We start from the raw sequence: 14,654 nt of genomic DNA on the forward strand, positions 1-14,654 counted from the left end.
CGAATGCAGCTCCTCAGGCTTTTGGCTTACCATACCCTTCACCTGGAATCCTCTTTCCCCAGACACTCACATGGTTCTCTCTCTCACTTCCTTAGTCTTCATCCAAATGGTACCTTACAGAGAGACCCTGACAAACCAACTTTTCTCCAACAGCACACCTTGCTCTCACTTTTATACTATTCCCTTCACTCTTTTTTTCTTCAAAATACTTATTACCACCTGACTTGTTACACGTTTACTTGTTGGTGTCCCAACTAGATTGAAAGCTTCAGAAGAGCAAGGACTTTTTCTATTGTATTCACTGCATATCCCCAGAAACCAAAATAACTGTTCAGAACATAGTAGGCACAACTATCAATGTGTTTAATGAGTAAAAAAATTATAATTAACCATTTATCAAAAAATTCTTGACCATTCAGTCAATACCTGATTGGGTGTGCTATATCTTGACATGTTAAGGGGAAAAAAATGGAATTTTCAAAGTACCTGACAGCGGTTGTTTTTTTATTGATCAAGGAGCTTTCATCTCTCAAAAAAAAAAAGAGAAAAGGCACACCTGAAGCTGATCTGTGGCTACTGCGTTTCCCACAGCTTGCCTAGTAGATGAAGAAAGACTAGACAAGAAGTAAATCCATACTGCGCTCTGTTTTCTCCACTTAATCAAAAAACTAAAAAGTAACTTGCAACCTGCTCTCTCAATTATTTAGCAAAAATGCCAACCAAGCCCAATTCGCTTCAAAAATGTATTGGTACAGCTCAGTAAAGGGGAGATGACAGGAAAAAAAAAAAACCACTAAGTTTGTGCTAATGTTGCTTTTTATTTCATGAAACTCAAATTATTGCAAACATCAATTTCAGGAACATTTTAGAAAAACGTTAAGACAAAAAGGCAATGAGAAATGCAAAACACACACACAAATACCTATCACCAGAAACTGAAGTGATTCAGAGAAGATTAAAATGTTCTTTGACCAATGGAGATATTAAGAAACCATACACCCCAAAATAAAAATATGAACTAAAAGCAAAGAGTACGTATCTGTTCTTTACTCTTCAAAATTTAACTGACATAAGTTAATAATAGAGTATCAAAAGATTATTGAATGTGCTAAGTCTAATACTTGAACACTCATCAATCATTTGCTTTCCAAATCAGAGCTCTAATTAGATTCATAATTTTACCTCGTTGAACTCTGAACCCATAACTCTGAATTCTGTTTATTTCTTAATTAAATAAGATTCTCCTAGAACTCTAGGACCATGATCAGAGACAGAATTGCAATCATCCACTCCAAAGAGAAATGGAGGTGTTTACACTGGAAGGTTTCTAATTCCCAGACTGTCTGCCCCAATATAAACCACTTAATCGTCTATACATTTCAAAGCCTGAGACAAGGAATGTTGTATCACCCTGAACTTCATTCTGGTTATTTCCTACAAGCAGAGAGCAAGCAAAGAAATAGGCCCCTCAAGTTAAAAGAGGTACATATTTAGGGACATATTTCTAATGTCTATGCCCAACTCATGACACAATGATTTTGAGAAGTGAATTAAGACTATTGTTTTGATTGAAAGGGCCACGCTAAAATGTTTGTCTTTTATTCTTATCTCTAAATAATTTAGAATAGATAATAGTTCATTTTAACTTTTGAGAATAACCATTCAGTCTGCATAAAAGATACATCTTTAGAAAATAAACATCTAATATAGTTTCTCTTTTAAAAAATAGCTTTGATATCTCTCTGATGCCTCTAAACATTTGTGCTACTGATGCCACAGCTATATTTTCAAAGACCAGCTCAGGGACCACTGACATATTAGATATTCATTCCTTTGCTGCAAAACATCACAGCGATGATTCAGTCATTACAAGGTTTCATTAAACATTATAAGGTTCTCAGATTTTACCTTGCCTCAGAATCACCTGGAGGGCTATTTAAAATACAGAAGTCGGGGCCCCACACCTAGAGTTTCTGATTCAGTAGGTCTGGGGTGGGGCTGAGAATCTGCATTTTAAAAAGTTCCCAAGTGATACTGATGCTGCTGGTCTAGGGACCACTTTGAGACCAACTGCTTAAAATTGTTAATTTGTATGTTCTTTAAAGAGCAATGAAAGCTTAGAACTCGGGCCCTACATAGTACTTACTAAATTCTCTTTAATTCTCTGTCCCCGGGACAATCTTTGAGAAAACATATTTTTATAGCAACAGTAGTGCCCAAGGAGCTACAGAGTCCTTAACGCTTAGCATTCTGGTTTTGCTGGGCCTGGATGGGGCGCGTTTCCTATTTCTCTCCAGAAGGGCTGCAATTCCCTATGTGTCCCCAGATGCCCTGGATCTGTAACTTTCCCCAGGACAGGACCCATGCCTCTGGGGAACCAAAAGCCACAGCTACATGTCTCTACCCAGTAGGTCGATCTCATCCAGGAGGAAGTCCATGTCCTCGCGGCTCACTTGAGGGCTGATGACCACCTGGCGGAAGAAGTTGACCTTCCCTCGGTGGGGCTGGTAGCCCAGCATGAGGCTTCCCTTCTTCATCATCCTCTCCTTAATGGCTGGGGCCACCTGCATGTGAGAGGACAGGGGGAGGTGAAAGGCCAGCACACAGAGGCATCGTGACTCATTGGACCCAGCCATTTGATATTTACTGGGCATCCACTGCTGTGGGTTTTATTCCCATGTACACAACAGGGTCAACAGTAACAATAATAATAATAATAATAATAATAATCATCATCATGACAGTAATCATCATCATCATCATCATCATCATCATCATCATCATCATCTACTGAGAACTTACGACATGTGAGAACCGATTCAAGTGCTTTAGATACATGGATTCAGTTAGCCTTCACAATAACCCATTAAATAAGCCATTAACATATTTGAAAAAGTGAACCAGATCTATCACATACATAAAATTATTTTCTATGAAATCAGCATTTCATTTTAGTCTTCCTGAGGGCCAGCAATGTGGGGGAGTGAAAAAGAAATAGTGTGAGTTTGAGCATTAAAAGGCAGAAGGTTGTTGAAAAGTCCTTCGGTATATAAAAAAAAGTAACTTAGGCCAAGAATTTTCCATACTATTAATACGCCCATTTGTAGATGAGGAAATTGAGGCGCATGGAGATTATGTAAATAATATGAGGTTCCCATGTTCAGTAAGTGCGAGAGCCAAGATTTAAAACCAGGCAGTTTCACTCAAGCCCATACTCTGCCACCTAAACCATTACATAATGCAGCTTCATTAAAAACAGATCAGGTATCCTCAGGGGTCACAGTCTCAAAAGCGTCAAATGTTACATTACCAAATTTGTCTCAACTAAAAAAATACTCTAGTTTTTCTTGAATAAATTCTTGAATAAACTCTCGAATAAAAAAAATTAGTCATAAATGGGGGGAAAAACCCACAAAATAACAGCCTTGCATTGATAGTCTACCAAGAAAAACACTAACACAGGTATAATGTGCAGTTCTATTTTGAAGACTAACAGTTTATTAGTTTATTAATAGGACATATGTGGAATATAAATACTCTGTCTGTTATTAAGAGGTGTAAAGTTACCAATAAAATTAGGAAGCCCATATTTTAAAGATTTCCAGCTAACATGAGAATGGGCCCTGATAATCCAAATGCACAGATTTTTCTAAAATTTTAATGTTTGAAGAAATTAGTCCAATTTAAGAACCACATGGGAAAATGAGTCCATTTTCAAATCAGTAGTATGACCACCCAAGAACTAGGTTATAAACTTTAAAAACAATTAAGAGTGTACTTTTACTGGCTTAGAAATGCAAGCAAAGGTTTTCTATTTTCATTTTATTTTAACTCCTTAGAAATTTCTGAGCACGTTCTATTGAATATGTGGAAAAGAAATATAATGTGTTCCTGTCTTCGCCTTCTCAGAAAGATGAGATTTAGCTAATCCAGAAGGGAGAAATGCATACATAAATAACACCAGGCACAATGTGCTTGAAAATTACTTAGGTGACAGGCATCAATATCAGTTCCCAGGAGCCTCTCTCTGAGCGTGGCCATCCCACACCTCTCTATTTTTTAAATATACCTATGTTTTGTCAGATACCCCCTTGAAGACATGCCAAATGACTTCATTTGACACTCAACATAATCTCAATCTGTTCTAAAACTTATGGAAAAGTTGGGAGTTTTAGATCCCTGGAGATATGATGTGTTGGACTCAGCCTTAGAGCCTTCTCGAAGGATGTTCAAGGATAATTTTAACTAAGTATATTTTTCCTTATGTGCTAATTTTGGTACATAAACCTTGCAGAGCATGGACGACACTATTCCTACAACAGCAAAACAAACACCAATTAAGCACAATCACACTGCCATTCTAGCAAAGGAAAGGAGTTCTCAGAGTGTGAGACAGATAGAAAATATATGAGCTTCAGTGAAAGAAAAAAAAATGTAGAAAAAGAAGATGAAGTCAGAGATCAAGCTGGGGAAAAATGTGAGCCATCATGTTCTATAAATATCTGGAAATGTGTCACAGATTTTATTCTGAGCTTTTTAGAGATTAGAAAAACAGAGTTAAGTAAACATCATCTCTAATCTCTGCAAAATTTAGTGACACGTGGTCAGTGGATCCTGTAAGTTGGAAGCTAATAGGTAACTCTCTATTATGCCTGTGCATATCTCTTTGAAACCCTTATATTTGAATCCTCCAAGCATCGGTTTTCTTCCAAAGCTCTTTATACAAGTACCATTTGTTATAAGAATTATAAAATCTAGTGAAATAATATGTAAGCCAATGGAAGGTGAGTGCAAAAAGAGAATGCTTTCCATAAAAACTAGATTGAATCCTTTGGAAAGACTAGATAAAGGGGGACTACTAAACAAAGCCCCAAGTTAGGTTTGCTAAGAGAACAGCAAAAGCTTTTAAACAAAATCTTAAGAGTCCAGACTGAGTCTATACACAGATAGTACACAGGGGCCTGCACACTCACTGCACTTAAAGAAACGTGAGCTGGATATGACAGGTGATCCCTGAAGAGTGTAGTTTATGCAAGAATGGTGGAGGCCCTCTAATCATCAGACCTCTAGTCAAGAAAAGCCTCACTTGCTTTTGGAAGGCATTTGGAAATCTACTTGATGGAGGCGGGGGGACCTTTACATCAGAAGGTGGGGAAATAAAGGCACATAGATGTATTTTAAGTTAAAATGTTTGATTTCAATACACATCACATGTTTTTCTAGGATTATTTGCTTTTACTGACCAATCTTTATCACCTTAGGTAGGAGGGTTTCTAGAGTGAATGTGGATGTGAATGGGTGTGTGCGTGTGTGTGTGTGCACGTATGTATGTGTGTGTGCATGCATGTGTGTGCACAACTACATGTAATTTAAACTTCTATCATTTGTTGCTCATTTATTGCTCTTAAAATTTTCCTACTTGGTCACAGAGCAATGCAGAACCATGGTATGACTTAGGCTCATGGTATGACAAAGGCACATTTTTTTTTTAATTCATAGAACAAGCGGCCTCTTGATATAAACTGAAGGTATGAGAGAAAAACACGGTAGTGCACGTGCTGATCATTAGGAAGACCTGGTCCGCCTGGGACAAATGTCTGGCCGGGAAAACCACAGACTATCAATTTTAGAGCTTAGAGATTGTGATTCTGTAAAAAAAAAAATTTTTTTAATCAAAACTCCCTTCATATTCATCTTCATCCTCTTCTAGGTACACAGGGTATAACTGGCTCTGGTATGTTTTAGCCAAATTTAACTTTAAATTTTAGCCAATTTTAAATTCAAAACAGGTATGTTGGTGGCTCAAACCCAATTTGCATTGTCTATTTCTGTTTACTTTTCAATACCTCTATTCTTCCCCCAAAGTGCTATTTTATGCCTCACGTTTGGAGAGCATTAGAATTTTGATTCCAACTCATAATATGTCAGAGGCTCACATGAGGCACTTTTCAAAATAAATCTGTTAGGTTTGCATTTCTTGTAAGCAAACCAAAAATATTTTCTAATGTGCATAAGAAAAGGTAAAAGAAGAGCCCTCGATATTTTAATATAAAGATATTTTTGATCTTTAAATTCTTGCTCTTGTATAAGGCATAAGACTGTGCTTCCATGGACAAAACAATGGTATAAGAACCAAACTTTTAGGCCAAATTTTGTCACTAACTTACAAAAATTATAAATAAACGACTAAATATTTATATGACTCAGAGAACCAGCTAAGCGAGGGTTTGACAATACAACACACATTTTATTTATGTATCCATGAATATAAGATTAAGTTCTAGAGAGAACTACTTCTAGGCAAGAGGCCTCCTTTCTCTATACTTCTTGGGGAAAAGAAGCCATAAGCAACATCAAGGTTGATATTCATGGAATCTCTGTCACAACTTATAATTGTAGTAGTAGTTGTTGTTAACAAATATTTTACCAGCTCTTTACAATTTGCAAAGTACCTTCACATGTTTGATTCCCATGAACTCAAATTAAAGTTTATTTAAAAGACACCCATATTTTTGCAATTTAGGCACCAAGAATGCTCTCGTTAACAACCAGCTTATCACCTTTGCACTTAAAAAATTCAACAATTTTTTATTTATAAGGCTCCAGGCACAATCCAGTGCTCGGTAACTTGGATAGTCTCTTTTGCTGATCACAGCAGAGAAACAGTTCTAATCTGACAGTATGAAATACTCGTAGAGGAAAGAAAATATGCACAAACCAAACATCTCTATATGGATGGAGCATGCATGGAGAAAAGCAGTTTGGCAGGAGTGAGATTCCTTTCCAGCTCTCAATTATTTTACTGCTGGTTTTCCTTCAAATTGTAAATCAAGCTCTTTTCTTATGCCTCAGTGCACTGGTCCCTGCATCTTAAGTGAAGGAAGATCCTGACATTTCCATTCGATTGCACAGGAACTTAATCGACATGTTTCTATGGGATTGCTTTTTCTCCCCTTTAAATAATGCTCCAGCAATGATTTAGCCATTTAAACAGAATTCTGTTGTCACGCCCTGAAGCATTAAATAGCATTCAATATTTAAAAGTTGCTTAAACCCAGAGAAAAAATAAATAAAACAACTCTGTCAATCTGGCTAAGGGTACTAATCTGATAACACGTAATCAACCAGGCACCATAATAGCCTCTTATTAAAACAAAATTGTAATGTCCATAACATGACATTTCTTTTTAATTGTTACATACTTAATGTTAACAGCAACACTTTTTACCCAACATATAAAGTGTTTCTCAAATCATCTGTGAGGAAATTTATTTTTCCAATGCATTACATACATACTTTTGTGACATACAATAAAAGTGTTACTAAATGAAATCGAATTACTAAATAAAAGTGAAATAAAAAAATCATAAAAAAATACAAGCCCAGTTTTGTTGTTTTATTTTTAAATTCAACAGTAAAGTTTCTCTGTTAAGTTGTCATAAAAGTTTCTAAGTAGTGGTGGTGTCCCCCAGTTCAAGGATCTGCATGGGCTGGAGGCCACACTTCCAGGATTGATGCTCTCTTAACTCCTTCCGCTCCTTGTGGGTACATATTACTTGAATCATAAATCTTGTTATTTTGCACACTGATTTCTGCTCGCTGGCATGGTTGCCATCCCATCTCGAATGGGGTTTTATATGGTAGGATATAAACTTTGGCACCGCCATGCCAAAGTTTACCTAAACATCTCCCAATTGTTAAATCTTGGAACTGCTCCCGTGATGATGGCATTTCAGTGAAACCATGGACCCCATCATAAAACCCCTAAATCAGTTCTTCAAAGTCTAGTCCAGAGATCATAAAAGTAAATGGATCAAAATGTCCTAGACTTTAGGACCTCTATACAAATTTTCCCATCATTTGCTATGAGGGTAAAATAGTCACATTTTCTCTATAAACATGGGGCAGCACAACATTCAGAGTGTCTGAGAAGACAAACTCACAGTTAAAAAGGTGACCCTTTTGTAGCAAATATGAGAGGCAAAGAATATGTAAGTTACTACTATGACTTCAGACAGCAATGCATTCAGAGCTTCTAAGAAATCCAGAGAGATTTATTTCACTAAATTCTCCCCTAAACCATAAACTATGTTCCTCAAGCTACAGAAATGAGAGCTGTTTCCCCAATTTCAGTTAAATTAATCTACATTCCATTTTCTCCAAGGAAGCAATGATTCTTTGAGGAGGAGGAGGCTAAACTCATAATAATTCGCAAATCTTGTGGGTAGAGCAGGCAGAGTAAAAACTGAAAAATAAATTATGAGTTTTACTATAATTAACATTTTTCGTTAAGAATATCTTGCCTAAAAGAAAGTTGCATCAGATGCGGAAAATCATCTATAATATTTTTTCTCTACATAAAAAGTCACTTGAGTTTCTAATTACCCTATATTTTCACTAAACTTCATATGTATTTAGCTTCTTCTGTATTCCCTAAAACAGAATTTATAACCATAGTAAAGCTACTCATTGCAATACATGGTTAAGCAAATAAACACTGAGAAACCAATATAGTGGGGGCTAATATAGCTGCTATACTTGAATGTTCGTTGTTCTAGGTCTGGGGTGGCAAACTTTATTTGTCTGTAAAGTACCAGATAATAAATATTTTAGGCCTTGTAAATCATACAATCTCTATTGCAAATACTCAGCTCTGCCACTGTGATATGAAAGCAGGCCTAGACAATATATAAACAAATGAGCATGGCTGTGTTCTAATAAAACTATCTAGGGACAATAAAATTTAACATCATGTGATTTTTGTATGCCATAAAATGTTACACTACTTTCGATTATTTTTCAACCACTTAAAAATGCAAAGGACATTCGTAGGCTACACATTAATCTTAGGCTACACATAAATATAAGCCAGAGTTGGCTTTGGACATCGCTTACCGACTCCCTGGGTCAAAATGAAAAAAATATGTTATGAGATGTAAAATGCACCCCTTCAAAGGAAGAAGTACATAGACAATTATGTCCATTGGGTTTCTTTCAGAAGTTTTACGTTGAGCCAAGAAATGGTAAAGGTCTTCTTGACTCTCCTTCTTCAGAAGAGCATGAAACCAGAGCCACAGATGTGGGGCAAGGCTGCCACTTTGGCTCTCTTCCAGCACAGTTATTTCTGAACAATCACAAAAAGCAACTTGCTTTATACTTTCCTCCCAAATAAGCTGGGTTCCGAATAAGCCCCACTGTTCATGTTACCTTGAGATGGTTCATCTGAGTAGGATATTAAAATCTAGCTCATGGAAAGAGTTAGCATGAAATGTTCATACTCTGTGCCTGGCACCCAACCCCAAACTGTTTCTGAAACTTATACAAAAACTACATATTTCATTTCCTCATTAAGTCACTTTTTGGGGGTAAAGTTAGGAGACATCTCTGATTTTCCGAGGCCAGACAGAGATGCAGAGTGCATCAAGGTGGGGGCCAGAATTCAGGGCATACAAAGCATCAAGGGCCAGAACTTAAATGGAAGAATCGCGGTGCGAGAGAATAATCAGCATGCCTACACCATTCGGAGCACTTGGATGGGCTTTCTGCTTCTGAGAAGGGCTCAGGCCAGTGCAGTGGCAGCCTAGGAAGCACACACAGTTTTCTCTGCCTCCCTGAACTCAGGATATAGTCAACACAAGCTGAAGACCAGTTAGCCATCTGAGAAAAGCTGCCCTGGAGAGAACACCCAGTTGTGCAGATATGGAAAAAAAAAAGATGTAATTCCTTTATTTGTTCGTTAATTTCCATGATATCAGTCTCCATAAATAAAGCATCATGATGGTCCTTTCATGAGCTGGTGAATGGGAAGGTCACCAGAACACCCACATTGGTTCACAAAGTCTAAGCACAGATTTACATCTCCGTTTTCCTTTTGGTATCAATTTTTAAAGAAAGTATCTTCTCCAGTGGAAAAGTGTATCTCATAAATTTCTGATTATGAAAGAGCTCAATAATATGCCGTATATAGGAACTTCCTAAAACTTAAATGAACATTTTTATCTTTCAACCACATATCTGAGTTTCCTCTGACTGTAAATAAGAACTGACTTTTCCGTTACACATGCAACTCAGAATAGAGTCGAAATGGGTTTTGACCTAAGCTAAATGTATATCCTCCAATTTGTAACTTCTGTGTTACTTAGAGTGGTTATTGCCAAATGAACAGTTGTTGAAATAATACATTCCTTATGGCCTAAACATACTATAGTCCAAAGTAGAAAGTGATTTCTTTAGTCTTATATAAAGTTCTTTGTGGTAATGGTTAGCTTTACATGTTTAAAATGTAGTAAATGGAATCTCTCACTTGATAAAGATGAAACAGTTGTCACCTCACAATACAGAAACCTTTCCTTTGTATTTCCAAATATATTTGAGTAATTTGTTTCTTTCCCAAATGTGGTATTTTATATAGAAGAGGCATTTGCCCTCCCAACGCAGTTTACTTTCGTCTAAAATGTTTCCAATTTCACAGCCCTGAACTGCAAACATTTTGGTTATGCCTGATCACACAGTCAGTGTCCTCCTCCCATCAAGGAAGAAGCCCGCCAGAACAACAATACAGAATTCACATTTCTTAGAGCACCTGGCAATGCAAAAGCGGGGAAACTAAAGCCTCCTTAATTGTGTCTAGATACCATCTAAATTTCTGCTTTTTTTTTTCTTCATGCTTTAGTCTTAGGTAAAATGATCCTATTTCTCTGTCATTTTATCAAGTTACATGTTTTCCTTTTGGAATAGGGAATAGCTAAAGAATGTTTTTTGTTATTGTTGATAATGACTTGAGGCTGATTCTCCCATTGCTCTGTGTAGAAGGGATCACACTATACAATTGGTGCATTACCTTCTGGGGCAATTATTTGTTGATGCAGGATTTAGAATACTTTCTTAAAATCCCAATCAAATTAAATTATCGAATATGTTTTTTCTCGTACTTTTTTTAACTAAGTATTTTGGCCATACAGTCTTATTAACAAAAAGATGCAAATGTTTACAACTTAATTCAAAACAACACGATGCCCTTCAACTACTGAATGGATAAATAAATGATAGTACATCCCTACCAAGGAATACTGTTCAGCAATAAAAGGGAATAAACTACTGATGCGACCTGGATGAATCTCCAATATATTATGCCAAGTGCAAGAAGCCTGACTCAAAAACTACTTACCATATGACTCCATTCTGAAAAAGGCAAAACCACATACATGGGGAACAGATCAGAGAGTGCCAAAGTTTGGGGCTGACGACAAAGAGGGTGCCAAAGGTGAGGGGCTGACGACAAAGAGGTAGCCTGGGGTAATTTTTAGAGGTGATGGAATTGTGTCATGTGTGACTACAGTGGTGGTTTCATGACCACTGAACTATAAATTCTGTCCTAAGCTGGGCCTTTACATGATTTTTCTTTATATCCCTCAGAGCCTAACAGAAAGCCTCGCCAGCAGCTAATGCTAGGCCCTTGTCAAAACTCGCAGTACTATATACTTTAAAAGGTGAATTTTACCTGTATGTAAATTTTTAAATAAATAAATGAGTTGATTTAAAAGACTAAAGAGGTTCTGAGAGGACATGTAGTTACATGAGATCAGATGAATAACTTGAGCTTCCAGCGCTCCAGTTTCCTCCTCTCTCAGCAGAAGATGATAATAATAGTACATTACTTCTTCACAAGATTGATAAAATATGGACTATGATACTATAAGTACAGCATGTAATACTGTAAAGAAACAGATAGAACATGGTGGACATTAATATTCTTATTCAAGAAAAGTCTAGAGCACAAACTCTAGAAAGGAAATGGAACTCGGAATTGGGATGTTTCTTTCCAGTTCTGCCACTAATTGCTTGTTCTTAAGCAAAACACTTAATTTCTCTGTAGGTCTGAAATGAGAAAGGTCATGTTGACCACTCAAGTGCAAAGAGTGAAGGTATTTTAGATGCAGGCACTTGTTGCTTTTCTTCATGGTGGACTAACAGAAACTGTATGGCTCAAGGCTTTTTGGAGACTCTCCAACACATCAGATCAAACATTCAAACGCATCCACCATACTTAATATATATAATTCACATATAACTATAGAAGATTTCAGTTGAGTTGTGGTGACTGAGATAACATAATCTTATGTTATGTTTGATTTCGTCATATTCCTTTTATCTTTTGGAGTCATTTTTAAAAACTAGTAAATATTTTTATATGCCCCTATTCAATATATGTCCCAAGCTTGGTTCACACTAGTGACAAAACACCCAGTTCACTCAGGACAGACTTAATTTATACCTATAATTATCAATAGAACCCTTTTTCATCACTATCAGTGAGTTTAGACTAACCATACATAAACCAACAGACCTGAGAACCAATTCCTGAAATTCTGTGTGACTTTGGGCTAACCGCTTTGAGACTAACATTCCTCTCCTATGAAGAACTGATAATCCCTTGTAGGATTGTTATGTAAACTAAATGAAATAATATATTTGGATGCAGCAAGCATAGAATTTGTCATCTGCTAGGCAGTCAATAATACAAGCTGGAATTATTAATTTCTTAAAGTGAATTGTTTTTAATCAATTTTAATTTCTTACAGTGAATTGTTTTTAATCAATTTTAAAGTGTACTGGTCTTTTATTACACTACTTCATTATTATCTATTGAGACATGAGCATTTGAAAGAGTGAAAACACGACTTGTAATTTATTCTTTCTCCAGAAAGCATCTAAACTGTATTTAAACAATTCTGAGAGTGTGAGTTAGCAGCTTTAGAAACCAAATCTTGTACATCAGTATGCCACATCTGTATTAATCTTGTATTTAAGTTCCAAGATTTTCTAACATTGACAAAGTAAACTTTTTTTCCCCTTTAAAATGTAAGACAGTTTTGATCATCTTGGCAATTTTGTGGGGGGCGGGGGCCAGAGGCAGAGACGGAAGTTTTCCATTGAAATGTACTGTGCACAAGAATGATTTTCTACTGTATTCCAGAAATTTCGAGAATTCTGTGTATTTTGTAAGTGTGAGAATTTTTCAGAATACAGAAATATTTTATAAGAAAAAAATTTACTTCTTTGGACACGTGAAAAGGTCACATATCAAAAAGGTCATTTGTTTCGATATTCATGAGCTTGTGTCTAAAACTGTATAGTCTCCCTGTGCTATCCTGACACTTCTATTTTTATCAAAGAAACACTGAAAAGCAGTATTAGGTGCTTCCCAGATGTGCCTGATGCTACAATCACCTGGATCCAGGCCTCAATCCAGAGCAACTGAATTTGAATCTCAATGGGATAGGCCTGGTGGTCTAAACATTTACCAGGTACCTCAAGTTCTTGTTATCATGACTTGAGTTTAGGAACATGGTGAATGACAGTGTTTTAACTAGGACTTTGGAAGAGGTTATGGTGGGGTGTGAGGTCAGAGGTGTCTGGGGCAGGAAAAAGACAATTTTGAGAGAGGAGGAGAGATGACATTGGGAATCTCCCCTTTTCTAACTGTTTATGTCAATTTTATAGTAAAATAAACCAGTGACCTTCAAGGAAGTTGCCAGCCAACTTTTCTGTTAATCATAAAACCTGAAAAAGTGTTTAAAACACAACCATGGCTCAGGAAACAATAAAACTCTTTGTTTTGATTGCTTGAAGAATCAATTTGCCTCCTTCAATATATTTTCCGCCATCCCTTACATATTCCGCCATCCCTGTCCAATTCATATCTTATTCCTTTGCACAACCCTCACTCATTTCCCCTAATATCTGTCCCCCTATAATTTAGAAGTGAGTTGAATTGGTGTAAGTCTTCCAAGCTTAAATTATGAAAAATTGGTGGTCTATAGCCCATAAAATCCTGTGCTTCCAAGAGATCATTTCAGCTTGGCAGAATATGAAGAATTAGGCCACACTGACTGGACATACCTCTTCTCAAATATAGATTTTTACCCTTATTTTCCTCCAGAATATATCTCAAAATCAGACATGCACAAAATGGAAAAGTATTTCAACTTAAAACAATGTCCCTGTTTTACCCTTTCCAATGCAGAAGAGCAAAGCCACAAAAGCAGAGTTTAAAATCCCAGAAAGACCAAAGAACACAGCTTCACATTTGGTGTTTACAACGTAGAAATGACGATGACAGCAATTCCAATAAACCTAATGTCAGTCATATATTCAAGGCAGCTGAAATGAACAGTCATAAAAATAAACCAAACTGAACCGAACACTTTAGCTGAAGAATGGACATAATAAACATTTTGCACACTCTATAAAGCAAAAATTTAACACTCAATTGTGTCACAGCAGCCATCAGAGCTAATAGCTCCCCAGTAACTGTTGTGGGCCAACTCTCAAATTTTAGCCCCTGTTGGGAGATCTCTACATTGTTCCTTAAAACGACAAGTTATTTGGAAATTCTCAGCCAGGAGTGACACCACTTCTCTAGGGTAATTTGGAAAGAAGTGTAAGCATTTTGGATTGTCTTGATGATTACGGAATGCTATTTGCACTTATGTGTGAAGGTCAGAAGTGCCAAACACTTCACAATGGTTACATTAAACCTGCCCAAGGAAGACATGCTGACCAAAATGCCAGGATGTCCCTGTTGAGAAACACTGGTCAGGAGCCCCATAAAAAAAAAGGAATGCCTTAGACTTTGTCTTGATGTCTCTCGG

The 14,654-nt window shown here is 36.7% G+C and overlaps 1 protein-coding gene across 3 annotated transcripts in view; it reads right to left on the reverse strand.

The window, feature by feature from the left end:
- Positions 1–798: 798 nt before the first annotated feature.
- Positions 799–14,654, reverse strand: part of GADL1 (glutamate decarboxylase like 1) — a 151,626-nt gene continuing 137,770 nt past the window's right edge. For all 3 annotated transcript variants that reach the window (XM_015596856.2, XM_025039184.1, XM_025039186.1), the window contains one exon: positions 799–2,564. In XM_015596856.2, the coding sequence (XP_015452342.1) occupies positions 2,391–2,564 (174 nt within the window). In that variant the 3' untranslated portion in view covers positions 799–2,390. The remainder of the gene's footprint in view (positions 2,565–14,654) is intronic.

This window comes from Pteropus alecto, unplaced genomic scaffold, assembly GCF_000325575.1.
Source record: "Pteropus alecto unplaced genomic scaffold, ASM32557v1 scaffold10, whole genome shotgun sequence".
Classification (NCBI taxonomy): Eukaryota; Metazoa; Chordata; class Mammalia; order Chiroptera; family Pteropodidae; genus Pteropus; species Pteropus alecto.